Below are 27,739 nucleotides of genomic sequence, written 5' to 3'. Positions count from 1 at the left end.
ATTAGAGACACCATTTACACAAGGTAGACAAACATTACAAACATAAGTATGGAGGACGGCTTCTCAACTACCCTGACCAAGGAAGACTAATTTAGATTCTAGGTTGCAGTTATACAACTGTTGATGCTTGGTGGATGTACAGAAAAACATATTTATTAGGCCTACCAGGAAATAAAAAAGTAAAAAAGCAAAGCATTTACTACATACATACGGTGTACTTGGGGTGTAATTCACAAACCGTAAATGTATCCAATCAAAGTTTGAATTTGACACATTACTTCCCACAATGCACAGGGGCAACATATCATATTCACAAAAACAAACAGAAATACATTCAAGACCAAACTGAAAATACAATTAACCTCTTTAGTCCATATCCCTACAGACAGCCTCTCTAGTTGAGGGACGATTGTTTAGTGACCCTCCTTAACAAACAGCTTTGTCTCTTCTGTCCCAGTTCTGTGGTTAACCCTGTTTGACTGATGCAGTGTAGGTCAAAGCAGAGGGCAATGTTAAACTAGATCAACAACACAGGATTACACAGTCGCTCAGGTGCGACTTATACCTCAAATTCAAGTCCGCTCAAGCAAATCTCCTACCAGATAAGCAAACACTATTTAACAGTTGGATTTGACAAAATAATGTGTACAAATTCCTCAAATTAAGTCTCAGTGAATTGTTAGCAGAACTAACCCGCCATCTTGACAGCTTTTGTTTGGAAGCACAAAGACATCTCATCCTGACCTGATCCATCTTGGCTATGTCGGAAATGTCTTCACAGTCTGAGACAGAAGTTCCTGCCCAGTAGTCCACATAGTCCAGCTCTAGTCAGTACATTCAGATACAGACCTGGGATAGTAAAAGGAGTGTTCATAATGCTTATGCATCGTGAAATGTAGAAGAGTTGGTATAATCACTGAGATACACGCATTCATGGTCACACCCATAGCATACCTACAGGGCCCAGTGGCTCACCCAGTGTCCGAGTCTGAGCCCTGGTTGTATATGGACCAAAGGCTGATGCGTTGGTCTTTGGATCCCGCGGCCAGCAGCCTGTTCCTTGGGTCCTGCTGGTCTGAGAAGGCCAGGCTGATCACCATGTCTGTGTGGTGCTGGAGGACAGCCAGGGACCGGAGCTTCTTCCAGCCAAACACACGGACACGGTGGTCCCAGCCGGCCGACGCCACGATCTTACGGTCCCCCCGGATACAGAGCTGGGAGATGCCAGGATTCACAAGGGCTACGGGTTGCTGGAGCTGAGGATTGAACAGCAAAGACCACAGAGAGAGCAAGCAACAAAAAGGGGCCATAAGAATCCATACATAGACTGTTCTCAGAGAGCCTGATTCACCAACACAAGCATGCACACAATGTTCAACACAAGAAAAGCACAGCAATGCACTCCAAATTGGTTATAACATTGTAGGCTGCTAAAGGTAATTGGTCAGGACTTTTCAGTTGCTAAGTAACATACGCAAGACGTTCATGCAAAACAGAAACCCATGGATATTTAAAAATAGCCTTTTTGTCACAGTAATTGAGGTAATCATTTTGTTACACAAGATCTAAAACGAGACTCAAAAGAATTGCGCAACCAACCGAGAGAGAAAAATAATGATCAAACACCAATTAGGTCACCAAGCTACTTAATCATTCCCGTGTGGGGAAGCATGCCCAATAACAACAGAGAGAGAGAGAGAGAGGGAGTGGGAGTGGGAGGGAGGGAGAGAGAGATGATCAGCTGATTTGATGATTGAGGTCCAAGTGGAGGCCTGGATTGTTGTTGAACCTGGCCAAGAAACTCTAGGGACTCAATCATCGGGCATAAAACATTACGACATGAGTAGTGGAGAGCAAATCTCTCTCAATTTCGACTATTTGGTTTGGAGTTACAGGCTGGGAGGTTTTCAATGGTAAGAGCAATGGGGCTGAGATACCTTTGTCACTTCTTTACGAGCGAGAGCGAGAGAGACAGCGCGAGACAGAGAGAGGGAGCGAGACAGAGAGAGGGAGCGAGACAGAGAGAGGGAGCGAGACAGAGAGGGAGAGCCGAGAGAGACAGAGAGAGGGAGCGAGAGCGAGAGAGGGAGCGAGACAGAGAGAGGGAGAGCCGAGAGAGACAGAGAGAGGGAGAGCCGAGAGAGACAGAGCGAGAGAGGGAGGGATCGAGACAGAGAGAGGGAGAGCCGAGAGAGACAGAGAGAGGGAGCGAGAGAGACAGAGCGAGAGAGGGAGGGAGCGAGACAGAGAGAGGGAGAGCCGAGAGAGACAGAGAGAGGGAGCGAGAGCGAGAGAGACAGAGCGAGAGAGAGAGGGAGCGAGACAGAGAGAGGGAGAGCCGAGAGAGCGAAAGAGAGGAGTAAATAAAGAAAGAGAGATAGACCATCTCGTTGAAATCCTTGTTTGCAGAACCGTGTTTCTTTAAGCACCTCTGATGAATTACATGTGCATTGAAAGGTCTGGTCAACAGGAGAAGAGACCGATAAATACACAGTTGTAAAGGCTGCCTGCTCCAGATTACCCTCCACTCCCATTCTCTGATCTACAGTGTCCCTGAGACTGAATTTATCTCAGTAAGGGGCAACATTGTGACACATTATAATGGATGGCAGCAAGATCACTATCTACGGGCCTAGTGCCGCTGACATTCCGAGGGGGAACGTACGTGCTCTACCCAGTTCTTCGTAAGACTGCGCAGCGTAACGCTGGTGTGTTTGAATGGGACATCCACATCTGGACATGGAAGCAGGAATCAAACTGGACAGCGTAAAATTGACTTCATAAGCTGTGTCCTTGGAGACTAATGGCCTTGTGCAGGAGGTGACAGCCAAGAATTTATCTGCGTGCTCCTGTTCCGGATGGGAAAATCAGAGGCGTTCAGCACTGCATGTGGAAGATATAAGCCAGGTACTCCCAGTCCCAACCCTAGTGGATAGAGTGGAATGCAACGGGAGAAAGACTACAGAGGAGGAATGCCATTGATCAAAACGCAACCAACGAACCGACATACAAAAACCTAGAATAATTTAGGATTAATATGGGTTCTTACTAGACTTAGATCAAGCTAATACTAACGAACGTATTGTCAGCCGAACTAGACTAGCCCATGTAAGAGACCTACAAACCAACAAAGTGGGGCTGGATGGGGGAGGGGGGGGGGGGGTGAAAGATGGATCATTTTGAAGCCCATTATTACCTCAAGAAGTTGGTATGCCCGAACCCCTCTCCATCTGGTTGTCATTACAGGCCTTGATAATGATAGGTTCAACTGTCTATTTTTGTTTGTTTTGCTTCCCATAGATTGTGTCAGGAAAATGTATTTATTTAATGAAGGGGTCAGTTGTAAGCCGTAAATGGCTGGTCAAAAAAGTAAGTAATTGTCCATCCATTGTTAGGTTGTAAGCCTAATTATTTTCTCTACACTTTCTCCAATCTGAAACATGATGCTGAGAAAATGGCTGCTACATCAGACACTTCTTCCAGTGAGTGTAGCTCAGTCATTAATAAACTCCTCTCATTCCTTACTATCAAATTCTCGTCATCATGAAAATAATTTGTCTGTTTGAGCATTCCATCCTGGCTTGGTTACAGACACACCAGGCCTGCTGTCTAAATGCCAGTAATCTCAGCAGTCAGTCACAACTAGGCTACCTCCTGCTCTGCTCTGTTCTACAGCTGGGCTTTCCCAAAAGCCATTCATTTCCCCAGATTACAGGGTCTAGTCCAATAAAAACTCACACGTTGAGATCCTGTTCTTGGCAATGCGGACAGATAGGACGGACGTTCAAAAGGAGCGTCTGCTTTGCTTCTCGGCGCAGATCGCTCAGGAGGACCAGCTCTTGGCACGGAGCTTCACGCTGATCTATTGAAACATCCCCATCATCAGTCTCACTCAAGCAGATTGTGTCCATTCCATTCCGGAATTCTGGCAGGTATTTCTAACACCCCACCCAGGTCTGAATAACACTGTGGGTGTCGGTGTCAGGGGCCCCGTCTCAGAGACAGGAAAGGAGATGGACGTGACAGACAGACGGACAGGTAAGAGCTACACCTGTACCTGCCCTCCCAAACCTTAAAAAAAAATACTAATAGAATATCTCTTGAAACCAGGCGGCTCGGCCACGCCTCAGAGGAACTGTTAGAGAAGGGATCCAAGTCATCCATCCATCAGTCCATCACCCCCAGCCTAGATTAGGCATCAGTCTGTAATGACCTGACCTATTCTCTCTGTCAGCTGATAGATGTAGGCCTCACTAGAATTCCTGGTACACAGGAGCAGACCTGGGTTCAAATGCTATTTGAAATACTTTGAGTGTTTGCTTTAGCCTGCCTGAAGTGCCAGTCGGGCGTGATATGCACTTTTGGGACTTCTCTATTGGGTTCAGTAAAATTTGCAACAGACAAGCTCACCCCACCACAGCTAAAGTACGTGAAATGATTTCAAATAGTATTTGAACCCAGGTCAGCACAGGAGAGTCTATGCAGGTATGTGTTGGTGACACGGAGATGCTTGGTATTCGGGCGCTGGGCCGAGGGCAGGAGGTTGAGATGGGGCTGGGGTTAGAGATGGCTGTGATTGAGGGATGTGGAGCTCCACCTGTGAGAGCTGTCATCATGTCATTGTGTCTCTGGCCTGGCCACTCACAGAGTCAGCCATGCCTGATTTACGCTGCTAATCTCCCTCGGTCTCTCTCTGCCTCTCTCCCTCTATGCCCGCTTCTCTCTACCTCAGTCTTTCTCTCTCTATCTATATCTGACTGGAGGAACCCATCTCACAGTGTCTGTCAGTAGTGAGCAGCAACCTTTGGCTGCTGGGGACTAAATCCATATCTATGCACTCTCCCCTGCTCAATACACACACGCACGATATCCTCACAAATACGTAACTAACAAAAAAGTTAAGATACCAAGGTTACCAAAGCTCATCTGAACAGAAGATAACAGCCTCTAGGAGCCATGTGTAATAAATTAAGTTCCATTCCAGAGTGTATCTGTCCTTATCTGAGCCCATTTCACAGCCTTCACCTCCACTAAGGAGAGCAGAACTACCACCAGGACCCCACTGTGTTCTGTCAAACTCAGTTTCCCCTCCACCTCAGAGTTGACTCCCTCCCTCCCCCAGCTTGGGCTGTGGTGTGGGGGTGATTCCACTGCTCTGGGTGGTGTGTGTGGTGTGGGGGTGATTCCACTGCTCTGGGTGGTGTGTGGGGGGGGGGGGGGGATTCCACTGCTCTGGGTGGTGTGTGGGGGGGGATTCCACTGCTCTGGGTGGTGTGTGTGGGGGGGGGGGATTCCACTGCTCTGGGTGGTGTGTGGGGGGGGGGGGGGGGGGGGGGGGGGATTCCACTGCTCTGGGTGGTGTGTGGGGGGGGGGGATTCCACTGCTCTGGGTGGTGTGTGTGTGTGGGGGGGGGGGGGGGGGGGGATTACACTGCTCTGGGTGGTGTGTGTGTGTGTGTGTGTGTGTGTGTGTGTGTGGGGGGGATTCCACTGCTCTGGGTGGTGTGTGGGGGGGGGGGGGGGGGGGGGGGGGATTCCACTGCTCTGGGTGGTGTGTGGGCGGGGGGGGGGATTCCACTGCTCTGGGTGGTGTGGGGGTGATTCCACTGCTCTGAGTGGTGTGGGGGGGATTCCATTGCTCTGGGTGGTGTGGGGAGGATTCTACTGCTTTAGGTGGTGTGGGGGATTCCATTGCACTGGTTGGTGTGGGGGTGATTCCACTGCTATGGGTGGAAGTGATTCCACTGCACTGGGTGGGGGTGATTCCAATGCTCTGGGTGGTGTGGGGGTGATTCCACTGTTTTGGGTGGTGTGGGGGTGATTCCAATGTTCTGGGTGGTGTGGGGGTGATGTCACTGCTATGGTTGGTGTGGGGGTGATTTGTGGACTGGGGTCCTATGGCACTTCCAGCTCCTCAGACTTGATTGTAGCCTCCCACTGTGAACTACTGTTCCTTTACTGCAGATATGTTTTTTGTTTGGTTAACAGCCTCCAAGGTTTTTATATTTGTATTACCTCTCGCGGGTCGTACATCGGGCAGAGAAGAGCAGCCATCCGGCAGGCAGATACCCCAGCCCTCCGCCTCGCTATACTGCCGTCTGCACAAAAATACTTTTGTGGGAAGAAGTGGAGATGGCTGTCTGGGCGTCACACTGCGCTGCACTTCAGGATAATTTAAAAGCCCCAGTTGGATCCTTTCCCCCACTCGCTTTTTAAAATATTCTCCAGAATTACATATTAAATCAATATTTTGTGCTTGTGCAAAATAAACCGAATAGCCAGGGCTCCTATTTTCAGTATATTGAATCAAACCCTTTCCAGTGTTATTGCAGGCGTTTGGGGCAAAAAAACAGAGGGTTTACAAATATTTCTAATTCAAGCGTTCATTTGTAAAAAGGCCTGGAAAGAATAATACCCCTCCACAGTGCAGGAGTGTAGTATATCAAGTCTCAGGTTCCCCTCTACACTGATTCATTGGGTACACGTGAAATATGGGGCCGTTCCTTTCGCTCATGAAATCAACAGAAAATATAGCGTCAAATGAAGCGTTGCAGCTCAGATGCGCTCGGTTGTTACGTAAGATAATATATGGCAGAAGAGTGATGGGATGTTTGTTTTTTCAGAGTCACTAAAGCAGCTAGACTAGAGCATCAGGATGGTTCTGGTCTGAGAAGGACTGAGCACGCATGTGTGTGTGTGTGTGTGTGTGTGTGTGTGTGTGTGTGTGTGTGTGTGTGTGTGTGTGTGTGTGTGTGTGTGTGTGGCAGACGATCTGCTCCTCTAGAGTGACACCCCAGCCCTGGGCCTGCCGACACTGTGTAACCAGCGGTTTGATTTATGACCCAGAGCCCTGCAGAGACTCTTCCTCTGGGCTGTATGTTTTACCAGAGAGAGAAGAGAGCCAGAGAGAGTCTGGAGAGAACAGACCTACCTGGGTTCAAATACTATTTAAAATCCTTTCAAATACTCTATCTGTGATTGATTGAGCTTACCTGCTGCGACGGAAACAATAGAAAAGTCCCAAAAGGGCAAAACCCACCCACCTGGCCACTCCAGTCTGGCTAGAACAAACGTCAAAGTCTTTGGAAGATTTTAAATAGTATTTGAACCCAGGTCTAGGAGGGAGTCCGCAGAGAAGGCTCACACTCACTGACCTGGAGTCTGTGCTGTCCATCAAGCATCCAGGAGGCGAGGCTCTTCTCTGAGGAGCCAGAGATGCCCCTCTGCCTGGCGGGGTCAAAGTCCAGACACATGACGGGCTCAGGGTGGGCGGCCGCACTGCTCAGCACGGACCTCTGGGATACGTCCCATAGCACCAGGGAGCCGTCCTCATAACCAGCCAGGAGGAGAGGGCCAGGGCTTGAGTCTGGCTGAGAGGGGGGGGGGGGAAGAGGAGGATATGTTACCATAGAGGCCAGGGGGCTGTGCAGACAGAGCAGGGGTTATCTGTATGGGAGCACACTGACGCTGTGCGACTCTGAGGACCATTACTCTCCTGCTGGCCTGGCAGGCAGACTATTACTATTACAGTGCTCGTCAATTTACTCCTCATCTGTATCCCTCCCTGCAGGAGCAGACATGCATATAGACTCACTGCACTGTCTAATACACACACACACAGGTTTTACAGACGTATTCTATATATCCTATTCTACTGCACATGCAGACAACAGCCTTTTACTATGTGTTTACTGGCTGCCTGTGAAGGATCCCAGGTATTGATCTGAGACAGGGAAGAGGAGAGGCGTTATGAGGAGGAATACGGTGGGCTCCTAAATCAGTTTAGTGGATGAAAACAAAGGTGAGCTGATAAAAGCAGAGGGCTTCATATTATCACCTCACAGCTGGAGGAAAGGAGGAAAGGGGAGGGCGCCTCCCTCTCTCCTCCCCTGACCACAGGCCCACCATTTATCTCTCTCGGCAAGTAAAGGCACAGCCCCCTCAGTCTGAAAGCCCCGTCCCTTTACAACCACCTCCACCTGATGTATGCAAATCAGGGATACGACTACCTATCATTATGTCTTCAGGGGAAAAGTCAAGCGGAAACAAAAATAGAATGCTGGCAGGTATCGCAACCCAACCAGTTTAGAGGGAGGATATCTCCATAACCATAAAGTATTTAGAAAGCAACTATGCTTCTTCTCTGTATTGTTACCACTCGTCTTTGAGCCTTAGCTACAAACTTGTCCCATCTAGAGGCTGAGCATACCATCTGGCCTCAAGCGATAGTGTGCCCTGCATAGGCAAGACTGAAGGACAACAGAAATTCTTTCCATATGTGTAAGGAGCCAAGAGAACCGAAGACACTTTTTCTCCTCCTCCTCAAGTCCTCTTCTCACTTAACAGTATATTTCTCTTTTCAAGCCTTAAAACAAATTATAGACAGACCCGTGTATTCCTTATAAACACGTCACTAACGAACTATATTATGAGATTATGAAAACAAATAAAAACAACTGAAAATCAGCGTTCTCCTGCCTCCTGGCTGGGCTGTGTCGGTTGCTAAGCGTTACCGCCTGCTGCCCCTCGGCCCTTGCACTTCACGTTAAGTGTAGGAGCTCATTGATTGATGATGTCACAGGGCGGAGGTCAGGGAACCCTGGGTAGACACCTAATTCATTATATCCTCCGCAGCCCCTCTACAAGGCTCTCTGCTGGAGTAGGGCTCATGCTTCAGGGAAAGATTCATCATTATAAAGCACCGTTGGCAAGATGGATGAACGTTGAACGGTGCACCCAGAGTCAGAGAGAAGAGTAGTGGGGCCGTTGTACTGTACTCTATGAAAACTGTTGTTCACCATCCAACCCCATCTCCTAGGGTGCAATCCAACTGGCACCCTATTCCCTATAAAGTGCACTACTTTTGACCAGTGCACTATATACATATATATAGGGTGCCATAGGGGGTGCAGCGCTAGTTACCGCCTAGTCTTCTGTACAGACCCAGCCTCTCTGTGCTCCTAAGCTTTGCTTCACTGAGTAGAGGGTCAGACTTGACCAGAAGAAGTGGTCTTGGGGTTTTTCATGTGCTCTTCTAATAACCAACGCAGGTCACACATGCTCTACCGATCTGCCGTATGTCATGCATCGCAGAACACCATACTAAACCTGTTCATCATCATCAGTCACAGGACTCACAGGACCCAGACTACAGTATGTCCCAAACCAGTTGTGGGAAAGCGAGAGAGGGAAGACTTGAGAGAGCGGGAGAGGCACGGTGATGTGACAGATCAGGGGAAAGGAACGGTGGGCACCACACCACAGCAGCACATACGGAACCAATCCCATCCCCGTCCATCCATCCGCTCTACTCCACTTCGCAATGACATGATGGCTTTGGGGCGATGAGCTGAGAGTGATGGATATCTGTATAGGAACCTTTCCTTCTCGCCGGCAGCCTCTGTTCATGTTAAAAGCCTTGCACATCATACATCATGTCCACCTCCCGAGCCCACATCTCACATCTCCCTTCCGCACAACATATGGAGGCACTTTCTCCCTCCGCTCCTGCCGCTAGCCGGCCTTAGCCAATCAGAATGCTCCGTTAGCTCGTTTACCTTCCAGACCCAGACCCCATTCCGCATGCTAACTTTAGAGAGGCCTGGGGAGGGGAAAAAATGCAAAGCAAAAACCCAAGAGGGGAGGGCAAACCCAAAAGAAAGCGCTACGTAATATGATTTTAAACCTTTCCAAACGTCCAGCGTCAAGCGTTTAAAGGCCGCCAATAAATCTGTTCTCAGGTCTCTGTCAGCATGATGGAGGATCCTTGCTCTCACTCTCAGAGGCAGGATGGAGGGAGAGGAGAGAAAGAGAGGGGAGCCGACTCATTGTCTTCCCCCCAGTGTGTGTCAGAGGTTGAGGAAACAGCGGGCTGCACCAGCAGGGATCATGTGGATAAGGAGGTGAGCGTCTTGTGATTGATTGACAGAATGTGTGGGCGATATATTCAGGCTGCCTCCTATACCCCTCAGCACTTGGTTAACACATTCACACGCAGAGACGTGTAACACACAAAGATGCACAGTACTGTAGACACACACATATACTCACAGTACTGTAGACACACACATTCAATGTCACTCACAGAACTGTAGACACACACACTCACTCATACGCACACAGTACACACTCTCACACTTGTACGCACACACACACATTGTTTTCAACTCTCCCCTGGCGGGTACGTTTTCGAGTAGCTCTGTGATGGTTACAGATTATTCTGGCCCGGTGATGAAAGGATCAAACTGGAATGATTTAATGTAACCTGGGCCTGGTGTCAAACAGATCTGCCTGCCTGCAAAGTATCCCTCCCATTGACATTGCATACTTAATAATCATGTTTTCTGGCAGTAAACCCTGAAACTGCATTGGCTTCCAAAATCAAATAAAAAGGAAATAGTAAAGAACACAACTAAACAGTATTAAGCAACAAAAGGACAATTACCATTGATGTCTGGTGACACATATAGCCACCCAAACCGCCCTGGTTCAACACACACACAGTATACACACTGCATCGCCTGCTCTGACTCCTGTTGCCACTCAACTCCCAAACCGCCCCTGTTCTGTCATCAAACCAACCGGCCGCAATTCATTAAACGTCTTGCATAAGCAGAAAATCATAAATACTGCAAAGCAAAAAATATTAATTAACCGTGAAAATAATTACAGGTCTCTGTAATGGGGGGGGGGGGGGGAATAAAACTCTTGACAGTATTTACAAAATAGAGGAGGGCAAAGGATCTTTAGATGCAATGTGCAGCTGGCTGGCGGTTAGACGGCTGATATATGGCTGTTGAACCCCAGCTCTTGCACACACTGTAATTACAGTGTTGGGACTCGACTCGCTCATCGTGAATGGAGAAAGGCACTGGAAAAAAGTTCTAGCTATAAATCACCAAGCCAAGAGTAGTCTCATATTTGTTGATGTATCTTTTATGTATGCGTCTTGTCGAACGCTCTCAGCCAATCCGTTTACAACCAGTAAAAATAGAAACATTAAGGAGAAGGACGAGAGGAAAGGAAAATACTACACCTTTTCTTTTCTTTTATGGTCGTAAAGTGAACTGACTGAACTCTATAGTGCAGTGTGATGCTGCACTGTTAGCTTACCGTAGATACAGGTAGCTGGAAGCTAGACTGTGTCCCAAATGGTACCCTATTCCCTTTATAGTACATAGGGGCTCTGGTCAAAACTAGTGCACTATATGGGAGATAGGGTGCCATTCGGGACGCAGCCCTAGACTTGCTTCTGGGAGAATAAGACAGTGTATTGGATACTCCTTGCCTGCCATAGCTTGATGCACATAACCATCCCCAGCTTGGCTTGTGGTATCAGGGAGCAGACTGGGCTCTTGCTGGGCAGGTCAATGATCTTCACCTGTAGGAAGAGGAACAGTCAAACACTCAGGCAGAATAAGAAGCAGATTTCTAAATTTGTACATGGTTATTACATTCAAACTAAGTAACTAACTAACCCACCCAGGCAAGAGATGGCCGTCATTGTAAATAAGAATTTGTTCTTAACTGACTTGCCTAGTTAAATAAAGGTTAATAAAATAATAAATAAACAAGCAGTGTCCACTCCAATCCACCCTAGACCCCAGTCACACACTAACAACACCCAATCACAGATGTATAAGCTAAAGCCATATGTCTTGCAACCAACCAACAAAAAAACGGATACAAATACACCTTATGGAACAGCAGGGACTGTGAAGAGATACAGGTACAGACACATGCATACGCACACACATGCACTCTACATACACGTACATTGTAATATTGTTGTATTATACATTTTGTATTGTAGATACAGTATGTAGTGGTGTAATAATGTTTTATCTTTTGTTTTATGTGTGATGTAAGTGCCTTAAATGTGTTTGGACTCCAGGAAGAGTAGCCTTGGCAGCAGCTAATGGGGATCCCTAATAAATACAAATACTGAACAACAGAGACAAGGCAAACTTTTTTTTAAATATATTTTTTAAATCAAGTTCAAACTTCAATCCCTCATTTCAGCGCAGCAACAGGAAACACAACGGGACTGGGACATAACAGCTTTACACTTTATGGCCGTCTTATTACTATTAGACTGATCAATCGGGGGGGGAGAGAAAGAGAGACAGAGAGAGAGAGAGAGAGAGAGAGAGAGAGAGAGAGAGAGAGAGAGAGAGAGGGGAGCTGCAGCGCTGCAGTCTATAATACATCCCAATAAGGCCTGACCTCCTGACGCGAGTGTCGTTTCCCTGACCTAGACACACTGGCACTGACTGATAAAATACACAGTCTAATGAAAGCCCATGAGAGAGAGAGAGACCCTATAGCTACTCAGTCTCTGTACCTAGATACACAATCTAATGAGAGAGGCAGCCCCTATGGCTACACTACTCAGTCTCTCTGACTGATACAGAAACAGAGAGATAGATCCTCATTAAGGCTCAGATTAAACATCCTGTTTAACGGACCAATCAGATTTACACATCCTGTTACACGGACCAACCAGATTCAACATCCCGTTTAAGGGAGTGATCTGTATTTTATCGGGGTGCCACATCTGTGCCTCATGTTTACCCAGAACTTGCCAGCCAGACAAAGAGGGCTTTAAGTAGCTGCTTCACTCGCTGTGCCTCAGGTGCACACACACTGATGCCCATAAATAAAACACCCACTCTTTTAATGAATGCTTTTGCAATGGAAGCAATCCGATGGCAAAGAGGTAGCGATGGGTAAACATTAAACCTACCTCCCAAATTGATGGTGCAACTCCTTCCCTCCCTCCGCCTCTGGCTCAGATCTACGCCAGTGTGCCATGCTTTGTAGCTGTGTGTGTGGAGGCATGGGTCTAGACCTATGATTAGGATCCCCTGGGAAAGGCATGGATGACTGTGGGGCAGCCAGGGGTGAGACAGGAGAGCGGGACAGAGTGATAAGAGAGAGGGTTTGTGTGCGTGTGTGCGTGCATGAGTGCCGTCACAATGGCATTACTGAGGGTGCTGGTCTCGCAGGCGCCCCGTTGCCTCGCCATGCCTGTCTCTATAGGCTGGAGTTAGCGGCGGTACGTTTGTCTCTTTCATGTGAGGCTTCATCAGAGCAGGGTGAGTAACAGGAATCTGAAGGCAATAAAGGTGCCTGAAAAGCTGCCTGTTGCACACACTAACAAACACTCACATTAAAGCGGGGGGAAGGTGAAATGTGTAATCATTCGTCTGGCTGATGCACACTAAACCTACACCTACTCACAAGTTTCTATCAGAGAGGCTTAAGAGATGGAAGTTACACAATATACAGCCCTTCCACAAATTCTAATTGTTATTTTCTCTCTCGCTCTCTCACCCCATCCCCCCTCTCTCCCCCCCTCCCCCCTCCTCTCGCCATCTCTCACCCCCTCCCCTCCCCATCCCTCTCTCTCCCCATCCCTCTCTCACTCCCCACATCCCCTCTTACCCTATCCCGTCACCCAATCCCCTATCTCTCTCAACCCCTCCCCACTCACCTCCTACCCTCTCCCTCTCTCACCCCCTCCCCTCTCCCTCTCTCACCCCCTCCCCTCTCCCTCTCTCACCTCCTCCATGGCTTCTCCAGGGTGGGCCAGTAGCCATCTCCCAGGGCCAGTCTCTAGCAGGGAACAGCGACAGAACCCCACACTGCCTGTCCACAGGGTGTCCGTGACATCACTGCGCCCCTCAGCCAGGTCCCACAGGCACACACGCATGTCCCGCCCCTGACTGGCCGACAGTACACAGACAGACATATCACAGATGATAATCACACACTAGCATATTACAGAAGAGAGTGCAGCTAACGCGGCACCTGCAGTGAGGCTACAAATTAGTCCATATGCAAAGTTAGAGAAGTTATAGGGCAGGGTTCCCCAACTGGCGGCCTGCAGGCCGAATTCTTCCCACGGGTGGTTTTATTTGGCCCCCAAAGTTTGAGCATTGTTGGACATAAAATACTTTCGAAACACCAGGAAATCAGCTCCAAGTGATTTTTATTTAAGAAATCTGTTCCCATGTATTCCCACGCATAATAGAGAAACACACGTGATCGCATACAAATATTTCGCATATAAGGTTTGAAATGATTATGTTTTAGTCTGTTTGGGCTTCTTGCGGTTAATTTGCAGTCTACAAATTATTTGTAATTATGCTTCGGCCCCCCCGACCATCCGCTCAAGAAAAACAAATGTCCCGTGGCTGAATCTAAATTAATTGATGATCCCTGTTATAGGGTGTCCAATCAAAAACACATATTTTGAACAATGGGTAAAATAACATGTTAATTGTGTAGATAATCCTCTAAGAAAACCAATGGTCCAAACAGTACCAGTCAAAAGTTTGGACACACCTACTCATTCAAGGGTTTTTCTTTATTTTTAATATTTTCTACATTGTAGAATAATAGTGAAGACATCAACACTATGAAATAACACATATGGAATCGTGTAGTAACCAAAAAAGTGTTAAACAAATCAAAATATATTTTAGATTTTAGATTCTTCAAAGTAGCCACCCTTTGCCTTGATGACAGCTTTGCACACTCTTGGCATTCTCTCAACCAGATTCATGAGGTAGTCACCTGGAATGCATTTCAATTAACAGGTGTGCCTTGTTAAAAGTTAATTTGTGGCTAATTTCATACAGCTAAACAATGTGCATTGTGAGTAAAAACTGAAGATCAGTTGAGGCCTGGTACTGTCAGTAAGGTAGTTAGTTATTACCTGATGAGAGTGTCTTTGGAGTGGAGAGTGTTGAGCCAGATGACAGAGGCTCCAGAATGACCTTCTAAAACTCTCTCAGCTCTCCTGGTGGTCAGGTTCCACACATGGACTGACCCCTGGCCGGAGCTACACAACAACACACCATTCAAGCCATTAGGCCTACTATTATTATCAATAATGGCTAACAAGTTACAAGTCCTTATCATTCTTACTTCATAAAGATTAATCTGCATGTAACTAAAGCATGTTGTTATGTATGAGATGTTTTCAAAAACAACAATCATATACCCAACCATTCACAAGGACATGTTTTAAAAAGCCAAACACTGCGTGTCTGGCTACTAATGCAGCTCAGCTGTTCTATGGAGATAGGGCGTGATCCCTTACCCAGAAAAGAGCAGGGGAGGGTCCCCTTCACAGCAGCTGAAGTGCAGGGCATTGAGGGGGGATCCAGCCCCCCTCAGGGTGTACAGGGGAGCAGGGGCAGGACGAGCCATCACTGGGTCACTCTTTTGAAACTCTGGAGGTCACCACCACAGTCATCTCACCCACTGGAACACAAGTAAGATCACTCAGTCACAACTGAACAGTGTTTAAAGGAGAGAGGTCAACCAAACATTGGCGGTTGTTTGAAGTGAGTTGGGTAAATCATGTTCTGATTACAATGGAATTGAGGGGGTTGATAATAAGTGAAAGGAATGAGGGTGTAATTTTCACTTCATTCACGTGAATTATTCCAATCAGTGCAGATCCAAATCGATAGTGAGATGGAGTTTGGCTAACACGCAAGCCTGGGCCGATGTCAACGGTGTCAGCTGTGATTGAGAAAGACCTCGCCATTTACAAAAGAGGATTAATGAAGACTACTCTCCAGACAGAGCTGATTAGATTTAATCTTGTCGAAGGAATTTGTGCAAGTTAAAGGGATAATGATAATGTGCTTAAAACAAGCCTTTGCATCCATCTTAATTTGTTGCTATAAAAACTATTTTTGACCGTGTCAGAGGAGAGGACTATATTTCTTACATCCCAGCTACAGTGGGGAAAAAAAGTATTTAGTCAGCCACCAATTGTGCAAGTTCTCCCGCTTAAAAAGATGAGAGAGGCCTGTAATTTTCATCATAGGTACACGTCAACTATGACAGACAAATTGAGAAAAAAAATTCCAGAAAATCACATTGTAGGATTTGTTATTAATTTATTTGCAAATTATGGTGGAAAATAAGTATTTGGTCACCTACAAACAAGCAAGATTTCTGGCTCTCACAGACCTGTAACTTCTTCTTTAAGAGGCTCCTCTGTCCTCCACTCGTTACCTGTATTAATGGCACCTGTTTGAACTTGTTATCAGTATAAAATATACCTGTCCACAACTTCAAACAGTCACACTCCAAACTCCACTATGGCCAAGACCAAAGAGCTGTCAAAAGACACCAGAAACAAAATTGTAGACCTGCACCAGGCTGGGAAGACTGAATATGCAATAGGTAAGCAGCTTGGTTTGAAGAAATCAACTGTGGGAGCAATTATTAGGAAATGGAAGACATACAAGACCACTGATAATCTCCCTCGATCTGGGGCTCCACGCAAGATCTCACCCCGTGGGGTCAAAATGATCACAAGAACAGTGAGCAAAAATCCCAGAACCACACGGGGGGACCTAGTAAATGACCTGCAGAGAGCTGGGACCAAAGTAACAAAGCCTACCATCAGTAACACACTACGCCGCCAGGGACTCAAATCCTGCAGTGCCAGACGTGTCCCCCTGCTTAAGCCAGTACATGTCCAGGCCCGTTTGAAGTTTGCGAGAGTGCATTTGGATGATCCAGAAGAGGATTGGGAGAATGTCATATGGTCAGATGAAACCAAAATATAACTTTTTGGTAAAAACTCAACTCGTCGTGTTTGGAGGACAAAGAATGCTGAGTTGCATCCAAAGAACACCATACCTACTGTGAAGCATGGGGGTGGAAACATCATGCTTTGGGGCTGTTTTTCTGCAAAGGGACCAGGACGACTGATCCGTGTAAAGGAAAGAATGAATGGGGCCATGTATCGTGAGATTTTGAGTGAAAACCTCCATCCATCAGCAAGGGCATTGAAGATGAAACGTGGCTGGGTCTTTCAGCATGACAATGATCCCAAACACACCGCCCGGGCAACGAAGGAGTGGCTTCGTAAGAAGCATTTCAAGGTCCTGGAGTGGCCTAGCCAGTCTCCAGATCTCAACCCCATAGAAAATCTTTGGAGGGAGTTGAAAATCCGTGTTGCCCAGCGACAGCCCCAATACATCACTGCTCTAGTGGAGATCTGCATGGAGGAATGGGCCAAAATACCAGCAACAGTGTGTGAAAACCTTGTGAAGACTTACAGAAAATGTTTGACCTGTGTCATTGCCAACAAAGGGTATATAACAAAGTATTGAGAAACTTTTGTTATTGAACAAATACTTATTTTCCACCATAATTTGCAAATAAATTCATTAAAAATCCTACAATGTGATTTTCTGGATTGTTTTTTCTCATTTTGTCGGTCATAGTTGATGTGTACCTATGGTGAAAATTACAGGCCTCTCTCATCTTTTTAAGTGGGAGAACTTGCACAATTGGTGGCTGACTAAATAAAAATTTTCCCCACTGTATATTCCTTTATGGCAATCATTTGAGCACATCTAATAGACACACAGTCTCTCTCTCCACTATACAAATAAGGCCTGTGGGCATTAGGTGAAGAAGTGGATGAGATATTTATTCCTCGTCCTTCTAGGCCAACATGATAAAAGCTGATCTTACTCAATACATCCTAAATCACACCACATGACAGCTTAATTACTGTAAACACAGAGATTCAGGATTTTCACTCGAGTTTTGATCAACATACGATTCTCAAAAGGCAGCAGAAGCACACAGGCTTTTATGTTAACTGTAGGTAGGGCTGCTTGGGAAATCCAGCCGACCAAAAATGTAAAGAGGAAATTATGTTTCGATGTCAAATCACACCGATATGTTGACAATGAGACACAAAAAAACCTTAAGAGCCAAATTCATAGGAAGAAAATAAATTCAACATGCCACATTGGCTTCAGAAACCGCCAGAAGCTACTGTTGACCACAGAGAGCGTTTGATTCTGTATCTTTCTTGGCTGGCAAAGTACCAGGGTGTTGTCTCTGGTTTTGAAATCTGAATTTAGAGAAGTGAATTTGAAAGCATCTGTGAAGTTGAATATATGAAACTTTGATAAACTTGAAAATTATAGTTTGTAAACTTGATACACGGACAATGAATGCAATATCTACCATATATATTCATATATAACCTCCCGAGTGGCGCAGTGGTCTAAGGCACTGCATCACAGTGCTAGCTGTGCCACTAGAGAATGGCCGGCAGGGATGTAGCTCAGTTGGTAGAGCATGGCGTTTGCAACGCCAGGGTTGTGGGATCGATTCCCACGGGGGGCCAGTATGAAAAATAAAAAAATTATGTATGCACTCACTAACTGTAAGTCGCTCTGGATAAGAGCGTCTGCTAAAAAAAATGACTAAATATATTGAACATTTGAATATTCAATTAAATTGAAATAGAATTTTAAAGCTGAATGCAATTCATTCAATTCAGTTTAAAATCATGAAATACAAGTCAAGTTTATGAATTCAATGATTCAATTGCATTACAAATGAAAAACATTAAATTCAAGTTCAATATCTTAATACAAAGTAAATCTTATGGAATTCAAATACAATTTCTTTTGGCACTGAAATCGCTACATAAGAAACGTGAGAATCGGCCTATTTCATTTCAAGACTTGTGTTACTCCTTTCTCGGCGGGCAATCTTATTTTATAATCACTCCCACCCTACTCCTATAGGCTAACCCTTGGTTTATAATCACTCCCACCCTACTCCTATAGGCTAACCCTTGGTTTATAAATCACTCCCACCCTACTCCTATAGGCCAACCCTTGGTTTATAATCACTCCCACCCTACTCCTATAGGCTAAACCTTGGTTTATAATCACTCCCACCCTACTCCTATAGGCTAACCCTTGGTTTATAATCACTCCCACCCTACTCCTATAGGCTAACCCTTAGTTTATAATCACTCCCACCGCTACTCCTATAGGCTAACCCTTGCCCTCCACATCAGCACACGCTGAAACTGGAGCCACAGGTATTTTGGAGAAGCTCATTTCAGAAGGTTAGTGGTTACATTTTCCATGTTAATCTGTGAAGCTGAGAGAGACAGACCTCTGCACAGCCTCCCTAATTAAGAAGAGGGCACCTGCACCACCGTCTAACTTGAACCTTCACAAAGACCACAGTCATCCCCAGTCCCACACCCCACCACTATCCCATTACCACTTCAGCCAGCCAGCCACCACTATCACACTATCACCCAGGGTCTGACCGCTCAAGCAGAGAGAAAGAGGATCCCCTAAAGCTTCTGGAATCGGTCACTGCATCATCATAAATGACTAGTCTAACCAGAGACATAGGCCTACATCGTATGCATATTATAGGTTTACCACAAACTACCTCAACTACCTAATAATCTAAAGCACTGACTGTACAAAACATTAGGAATACCTGCTCTTTCCATTGCCTAGACTGACCAGGTGAAAGCTTATTGATGTCACTTGTTAAATCCACTTCAAATCAGTGTAGATGAAGGAGAGGAGACAGGTTAAAGAAGGATTTTTAAGCCTTGAGAAAATTGAGACATGGATTGTGTATGTGTGCCATTCAGAGGGTGAATGGCCAAGACAAAAGATTTAAGTGCCTTTGAACAGGGTATGGTAGTAGGTGCCAAGCACACCGGTTTCAGTGTGTCAAGAAATGCAACGCTGCTGGGTTTTTCACGCTCAACAGTTTCCCGGGGGGGGGGGGGGTCCCTAATGTTTTGTACACTCAGTGTAGTAACCTACATTGGGGTATGAAGAAATTAAACAAAATGTCAACTGTAGAAGTTTGTGAAGATCTATTAGTGAAGCCTGAGGTTGTTGTGAACGGATGGGTGGGAAGGCCAGGCTACATTCCATAGCTAGAGCTCAGAGCCGTGCTGTTTCTGTTGCCATTTCTGAATGTGACAGCGAGGCTCACCCTGATAACAGGTGGATTAAGGTACCCTTCCCTTACTGTACTAATGCTCTTGGAGCTGGGCTGAGGCTCCACTAGTCAGGAACCACACTTTGCTTTCGTTGTACAAACACTGACTGCCTGGGCCTCAGAACATTCCTCCCCTGACCAACCGCCTGCATGTCAATCAAACACACTGGCTGTGCATGGGGGTGTGATTGGGTGATTGACAAGGAAACTACTGCAGTTGGGAAAATGTCACTGAAAAGTAGGTTGGCCCACCCACCACCCAGCCTGCATCTCTCTCCATAGAATGGTGGTGGTGGAAACAGAAACAACCACTTCTACCACGCCACTACTTCCTCAGTCCACTGTCCTCATCCTCTGTTTAGTGGCGTCAGCATTTCCAGAGCCACTGCCTGTGATTGCCCCAACAATGGAACTGTTGTGGTGGTTGGTAGTTAGCAAGTCAACCAAAAACCCCAATACAAACATGTGGGAGGCAGCGCAGTAGACAAATAAACAGTCCAGTGACAGGGTGTCACTCAAACGCATTCAGAGAGGCTCTTCAATTGTTTCACGCTAACCTGAGGCGGCAACCAGGCAAACAAAGCTGCAGTTGGTATTCTAGTCCAAATGTTGTATGAAAACTGATGTAAAATCAAGACAATAAATACTGTCCTCAAGCGATAAACTCAATCGAAGCAGGTGGGTGGAGCAAGCAGAGCGAGGCGGGTGGAAAGGAGGGGACAGCCAGAGCAGTGCCTGTATGCTAGCAGGATAGTCCATTTCTCCATCTTTGCTTATAGCAATGTTGTGTTTCCATAAGTGGATGCATTGATGTAATTTAGCATGTATGTTACAGCCTTAACCCTTAGCTACCTCTTTCAATTCAAATGAGCTTGAAAAAAAGTTAACAATGACAACATTTTTATGTGTGACTACAGCGCCAGCGATAAAACGCAAAAATAGAGACAGATTCTAATTGAGCAAGGCGTCAAAGCGGACAACCCGCCCGTCTGGCTTCGGTTGGGTCATTATAATTCAAAACAATGCATTCTAAAATATATCACACACACGCCTCGCATGCTCGCCTTTTGTGTGGAGGAATGGATAGTACTAGTAATAGGTCTATAAAAGGCAAATAGGACACTAGGCTAATAGGCTGCACGCTATTGTGGAGGAACATCACTGTTGGTCAAAACACAGGTCTTAGAACTCAGCAGTTCATCCACCCCAAGTTTTAATAAAACTAAATACCCTACCTTTCAAAAATGATTGAACCAACAGATAACCATAAAACCAGTGGGTCAGTCAGGGAATTTGTCATATAGCCTACCTGCTGCTGTGTCCCACAAGAAATTACAGAACGGTTAATTAAATTTGTGGTACGGGGAGGAAGGGAATAATAAATCACATTGACTGATTAATAAACCTGAGCTCCTCCGGACCAGAGCTGCCTGCCTGTCTGCCTGCCCCAGTGGAAAGAGCCAGGCCAGGGGAAGAGTGAGGCTCCTACTGGCCCTGTAACAGATAAGACAGCTCTGGTAATCTGACTCTAAGTCTGTGGATAAAGGCAGTGTGTCTCTTCTTGGCCCATCTGTCAACACCTGCGGGGTAATTAGGCCTAATTATGAGAGAGTCCGCTTCCCCTTCATGTTATTAAATAAGAGCCAGCTCCTCCAGCCAGGTATCGCTCAACACCGGCAAGGGGCTGGCGACCTTCAGATCAAACGCAGCCACTACCTGTGTCCCCTGCTTTGCAGAGCTTGCTGTTTATATGAAGTGGGGGGGGAATAGGGGCTGTCCAGACCACATTCCTTCCTTCCCTGGCTCTTTGGAGTTGGTAGCTAGCTATCATGTGAGAGGCAGTTACCCACCTGAGCTGCCCATCATATTATGCCATTCATAAATACGAGCGGGACATACAGATCACAGGGAGGCTGTTATGGAAAATATACTACCCAGTCTCACAAAACCCATTATGTAGAGAGAACAGGGCCATGGTCCCATGGTCTGATTATAATGATCAAATATGAGCCTTGATATGCATGATGAAAATGACAACCCCCTTGAAGAGCATTCACACACACGCATTCTGAATAGCCTGCTTGTACAGGTCATTTTAATTAACTACAATATATTATACTACAGCTTTGACCTACTTGGCTAAACACACTACGGTAGGTTCCATGGCAAGTAAGAAATCCCTCCTTTAGTGAGAACGTAACTCAGCTATTAGTCATTGTTCTATATCGGAACAGTCTTATCTTGCGTTTCCCCCCTTTCTCGCTGTTCCTCCGTGGGCACTTCCACTTCACTGGGGGCCTGGCTGCATTGACTCTTTAACCATTAGTCAGCCTTTCTTCCGAGACCCTCCCCACATCTAGGGCTGTTACGGTGACCGTATTACCACCACACCGGCAGTCACAAGTCATGACCACAGTCAAATTCCACATTACCGTTTAGTCACGGTAACTAGGCTTCTCCAAGCTCTGATGCTGCTGATGGTCATTAGTAGCCTACTAAACATTTACATTTATGTCATTTAGCAGACGCTCTTATCCAGAGCGACTTACAGTTAGTGAGTGCATACATTTTTCATACTGGCCCCCCGTGGGAATCGAACCAACAACCCTGGCTTTGCAAGCTCCATGCTCTACCAACTGAGCTACAGGAGGACTAACGTGCTAACTGCCTGGTACTCAGCACGCTATTGTCCCTTTAATCACTCTGACATCAATGCAAATGTAATCGAAAATCTAATCAAACACTTCATGAGCCCATGAGCTCATCTTGCGCAACATTTCTATAGGCTATGCAACTGCGTGAGAAAACATGGCCTCTATTAAAAAGAGGAGGATCCCATCAGCTTTCTAGGCCTACTATATTTATTTCTCAACTTTCCTAATATTAAGCACATTGCTTATATTTACAACAGGAGTATAGCCTACCTGGCTGGATTGAAAATGAACCACGGGAAAAGCATTCTCCATTCGCTATTTAAGTGCATAGACTACATGTATTTTTTCCCCCTGCCCCTGTTTCAAGAGGTGCATGATAATGGTCCATTCTAAGTCAAAACAAATTTCACACATACAGTACCAGTCAAAAGTTTGGCTACTCATTCAAGGGTTTTTCTTTATTTTTACTATTTTTTACATTGTATAATAATAGTGAAGACATCAAAACTATGAAATAACACATGGAATCATGTAGAAACCAAACAAGTTTCAAATAGCCACCATTTGCCTTGATGACAGCTTTGCACACTCTTGGCATTCTCTCAACCAGCTTCACCTGGAATGCTTTCCAACAGTCTTGAAGGAGTTCCCACATATGCTGAGCACTTGTTGGCTGCTTTTCATTCATTCTGCGGTCCAACTCATCCTAAACCATCTCAATTGCGTTGATTTGGACTCCAATTTGGACTCCAGACCAAAGGACAAATTTCCACCGGCCTAATGTCCATTGCTCGTGTTTCTTGGCAGCAATTCGACTATGAAGGCCTGATTCACACAGTCCCCTCTGAACAGTTGATGTTGAGATGTGTCTGTGACTTGAACTCTGTGAAGCATTTATTTGGGCTGCTATTTCTGAGGCTGGTAACTCTAATGAACTTATCCTCTGCAGCAGAGGTAACTGGGTCTTCCATTCCTGTGGCGGTCCTCATGAGAGCTAGTTTCATCATAGCGCTTGATGGTTTTTGCAACTGCACTTGAAGAAACGTTCAAAGTTCTTGAAATGTTCAGTATTGACTGACCTTCATGTCTTAAAGTAATGATGGACTGTCGTTTCTCTTTGCTTATTTGAGCTGTTCTTGCCATAATATGGACTTGGTCTTTTACCAAATAGGTCTATCTTCTGTATACCCCCCCACCTTGTCACACCACAACTGATTGGTTCAAACACCTTAAGAAGAAAATAAATTCCACAAATTAACTTTTAAGAAGGCACACCTGTTAATTGAAATGCATTCCATGTGACTACCTCATGAAGCTGGTTGAGAGAATGCCAAGAGTGTGCAAAGCTGTCATCAAGACAAAGGGTGGCTATTTGAAGAATCTCAAATATAAAATATATTTTGATTTGTTTAACACTGTTTTGGTTTCTACATGATTCCATATGTGTTATTTCATAGTTTTGATGTCTTCACTATTATTCTACAATGTAAAACATTGAATGAGTAGGTGTGTCCAAACTTTTGACTGGTAGTGTATATTATTTAGTATATGTAAAGACAAGATTAAATCAAGAATAGTCTGATGGGTGACAATATTAGCGTATCACTTGTGAATTATATATTATCACTTGTGAATGATCGCCAGCTTGTAAGGCAAGAAACAGCACATGCCTTTTTTTTGCGACTTTTTCTAATCATAGTCACACACCTCATGTAGACTAGCCCATAGGCCTATACGTTTTGATAAGGTTTGTATCACAACTAAGTGGACAAATAATTTCTCAAAATTAAGCACATTAATCCGCTTTAATATTATGTACAAATAATGGAGCAACACTAATAAATCTATTATTTTATAACAAATGTGCTTTATCCCACGTTGGATACGGTCGCTGTCTGCGGTTCTGAAACAAATCTTCAGTACGCCATAGAATTGGCAAAATAGCAAAGATAACCAGCATATTGGGATTGAGAACAATGCGGTGGAGGCAGCAGCAGCAGAGACCAGGAAACAGCTCTTGCCTTAGCCTAATTGTCTAAGAAAATTGAGGTGAGGGGAAACCAACTTAATTAGGTCTATAATCAATAGCCTTACTGTTAAATGTGCCTGGCTTTATAAATCATCCATATTTATCTACAGAAATAAGACAGATCTTGCTGATGCCTGTTTGAGTGTTTAATACCTTACTGATTCCGTGAGCACCAAGCCTCATGCAAAGGCAAAATGTCAGATAAAGCAATTTCACAGATTCATCTGTTTTTAATCTTTGCTATGCTGTAATAAAGGCTTTATACTTTTTTTTTTCGTTAGAACAGACTGGTATTACTTATAATTTAGTGTTTACACTGTTCCAAAGAGGCAGAAAAATGATATTGTAATGTAACAGCACCTGTTTGTCACATAGTATACATGCAGCTCTCGCTCCTATACCCTCCTTTTTCTTGATCTCCTTCTCATTATTATTACTATTATGATCATCATTATAATAAGTAATGTCGTTATCATTAGTAGGCTTTGAATAGTAGCCTTGTATAACCACCATCGAGCTGTAGGCCTAAGAGCACATCCTGTTTGGTCTTAATACCGTAACTTACTTAGGCCTATATTTCAATATATAGCCTAGTGTATCAATCAATCATTCATTCCATCACAAAGCATACAAGACATTCATGCTTTGAAATGCAATCTAGCATTTTAGTTTTAAATTAAATAACAAAGGGAACTTTGAATAATTAGCCTAAACAAGAAATAAACCGCAATGCACGAATGCATGCAACAGTTTTTTTGCTGTAATAAAGGCTTTAGATATATTTTTTCCCCCATTAGAACAGACTCTTTGGTACACTTATTTATTTAGTGTTGTTTACACTGTTCCAAATGGTCAGAAAAAATTATAATATTGTAATCTAACAGCAACTGTTTGGCACACATAATAATCACGCAACGCTTGCTCCTATACCCTCCTTTTTCTTGATCTCCAGTAGTTTCAACAACTAAGTCAAATGTCTACCACAGATATGACTTCATCTTTCTCTCCTGAGCAACCAGTAAACATTAGCCCTTTTCGCGTTTGTTTTTCATGTCCTCCACATCTATTTTACTGTCACGTGTTACTGTGTTCAGAGTTTGTTTTACAACTTTATTGATGTGATTATGATATGCTATAGGTCAGGCCCTATTGGTCACATGCATGTGATGCTTACATGTTTCACGTAAAGAGAGCAAGGATTGAGGGAATAGGGGATGTTTTTCCTAAAATACATTTTCAGTCAGAAACAAGTAAGAACCTAAATGGATGTAATGATGTTGCAGCTTCAGCACGGACAGCACAATAAACACTTGCTGTGCTGTGGTGCCTTTTCACTGCAGTAGGGAGGAGAGCGAGACAACGTGTGCCAGTCACACAGGCACTTGCTGTCATTTTTTTTTTAAACACAGTGTGACCATCGGGCTCTTTCTTTAGTCAATTGCCCTAATTATTTAATAAAACAGTGTGTTTAAAGCATCAGACAAGCTCAGTGCATATGTAGTTGATTTTATTCAAACACATAGGGTGTGTCTGTCTATATATGGAAAATAAGTTTCAACATTTCGACCAATCGATTGGTCGAAAGAACAGGACAACTCTCGGTCTGCCAAGATTTTTTTTAGTCGGGGACAGCCCTACTATGTTTGGAATATTTAATTTTCCCGCACAATAGAATAGGTCAACTTTTGTACTATAGGGGACAGTAGATTGACATAGGCCAGTGCTTTTGCTGTTCGTTAGGCTTACTTATCTTGTTGGCTGACGAAAAGTAAACGTGGACAGTTCTTCCAACATCTTCAATATGCGCCTCGGAAGTCTTATTTTGCGTTTCCCCCCTTTCTCGCTGTTCCTCCGTGGGCACTTCCACTTCACTGGGGGCCTGGCTGCATTGACTCTTTAACCATTAGTCAGCCTTTCTTCCGAGACCCTCCCCACATCCCTGCCAATAATTTCAGATTCTCCCGAGGAGGAAACCAACGAGCTGAATGGAGACCTGGGTCCATTATAAAACTCCAGTTAATTAAAAAGCATAGGAAGTGGAAGGGACACAAGCCCTTTCATTGTGTGACTGAGCGGCTGGTGGTGAGGGTATCTGGACTGGTATAATATAACACCCCAGGCCAGCTAGCCTTGATAGGGGGTAAAGTCAGACAAGTGCGCCCACGCCCACTGTCATTCACGGCTGCAGTGGGGGGGAAGAGGAGGCATTGTTCCCGTCAATGGCGTGACTGCTGAACTGGGGCCATGGAAGATAAGGGACTCTAATACCATCCAAGCCTCAATCAGGCAGGCACTGATGGAGCACTTTGTCACTGCATCGTCCTGACTTAGGCCAACAGGTACCTCTGTCTTATCTGTTTGTATTATCACCAATTCCCTCCTCTAGGGGTTTACCTGCACACTTCAGGATAGAGGGACAAGAGGATTGGCTGCTATTCATCACCAGCCTACACCACTGCTGTACTCCTCTGGCTAACTACGTCATGTGCCCTCTCCAAGACATCAATAACATCGACTAGCTAGTTAGACAATAACTTATTTGGCTCTCAATTTAATCACTGTGCTCATCTGCACTCTTGTATCACACATTCTCATGACATGTTTAAAGTGTGTATAACAAACTGTGTGACACTAGTCTTCCTTGATAATCTGCTACTAACTTTGGTGTTGAACAGGAAGCAGGAATCTAGCAGGGATTAATAACTAACAGTTCGCTAACTAGATTGACAGAGCTGTCAACAACGCAAGCTATTTTTCCTTACCTATACAGATGCAGTTACACTACAATCTACACTATAATTGTATGTATTGTCAACGTTTAAGAAATTAATATTTAACTACTAGCTAGAAGCTTCTTTCCCAGCTAACGTTAGCGTAGCTAACACAGGCTTTCCAAGGCAGTGTGCTTATTAGCTAGCTAAATCCACAGGCTAGCAACATTTGCAAACAAAACACAGCACTAGCTCTTTAACGTGAGTCCAAATATCAGTGATACTAACAATAGGAAAAACGATACATTGTCAATGTGCATGTAATTTGAAAGGTGTCAGAGGGGAAGGTACCTTAATAAAGCGTGGGGAAGCAGAGCAAAACAAGCGGCAGTTGAACTTGAAGGACCCTTCTTTTCAGTCGTCCTTACCAGTGCCTGCATTTCTTTTTGCAGTTCATGCACTGACTGGCTAGACCATTGAGTTTTGGCTGGACCAGCGCCAACTGAGTGCCCGTTTCTCTA

The 27,739-nt window shown here is 45.1% G+C and overlaps 1 protein-coding gene across 1 annotated transcript; it reads right to left on the bottom strand.

Moving 5' to 3' along the window:
* Window positions 1-180: 180 nt before the first annotated feature.
* Window positions 181-27,654, bottom strand: gnb1l (guanine nucleotide binding protein (G protein), beta polypeptide 1-like). The gene is made up of 7 exons (XM_084176519.1): window positions 27,570-27,654; window positions 15,110-15,273; window positions 14,723-14,848; window positions 13,565-13,727; window positions 11,288-11,380; window positions 7,155-7,370; window positions 181-1,256 (listed from the first exon to the last, which is right to left on the bottom strand). Exons 2-7 carry the CDS (start codon window positions 15,217-15,219, stop codon window positions 972-974), a joined length of 993 nt encoding a protein of 330 aa, XP_084032645.1. The 5' UTR covers window positions 15,220-15,273; window positions 27,570-27,654; the 3' UTR covers window positions 181-971.
* Window positions 27,655-27,739: the final 85 nt, after the last annotated feature.

This window comes from Coregonus lavaretus (genome assembly GCF_964263955.1).
Source record: "Coregonus lavaretus genome assembly, chromosome: 14".
In the NCBI taxonomy this organism is placed as follows: domain Eukaryota; kingdom Metazoa; phylum Chordata; class Actinopteri; order Salmoniformes; family Salmonidae; genus Coregonus; species Coregonus lavaretus.
Note: the sequence above shows the minus strand (reverse complement) of the source record. Positions and strands in the feature narration are given on the sequence as shown.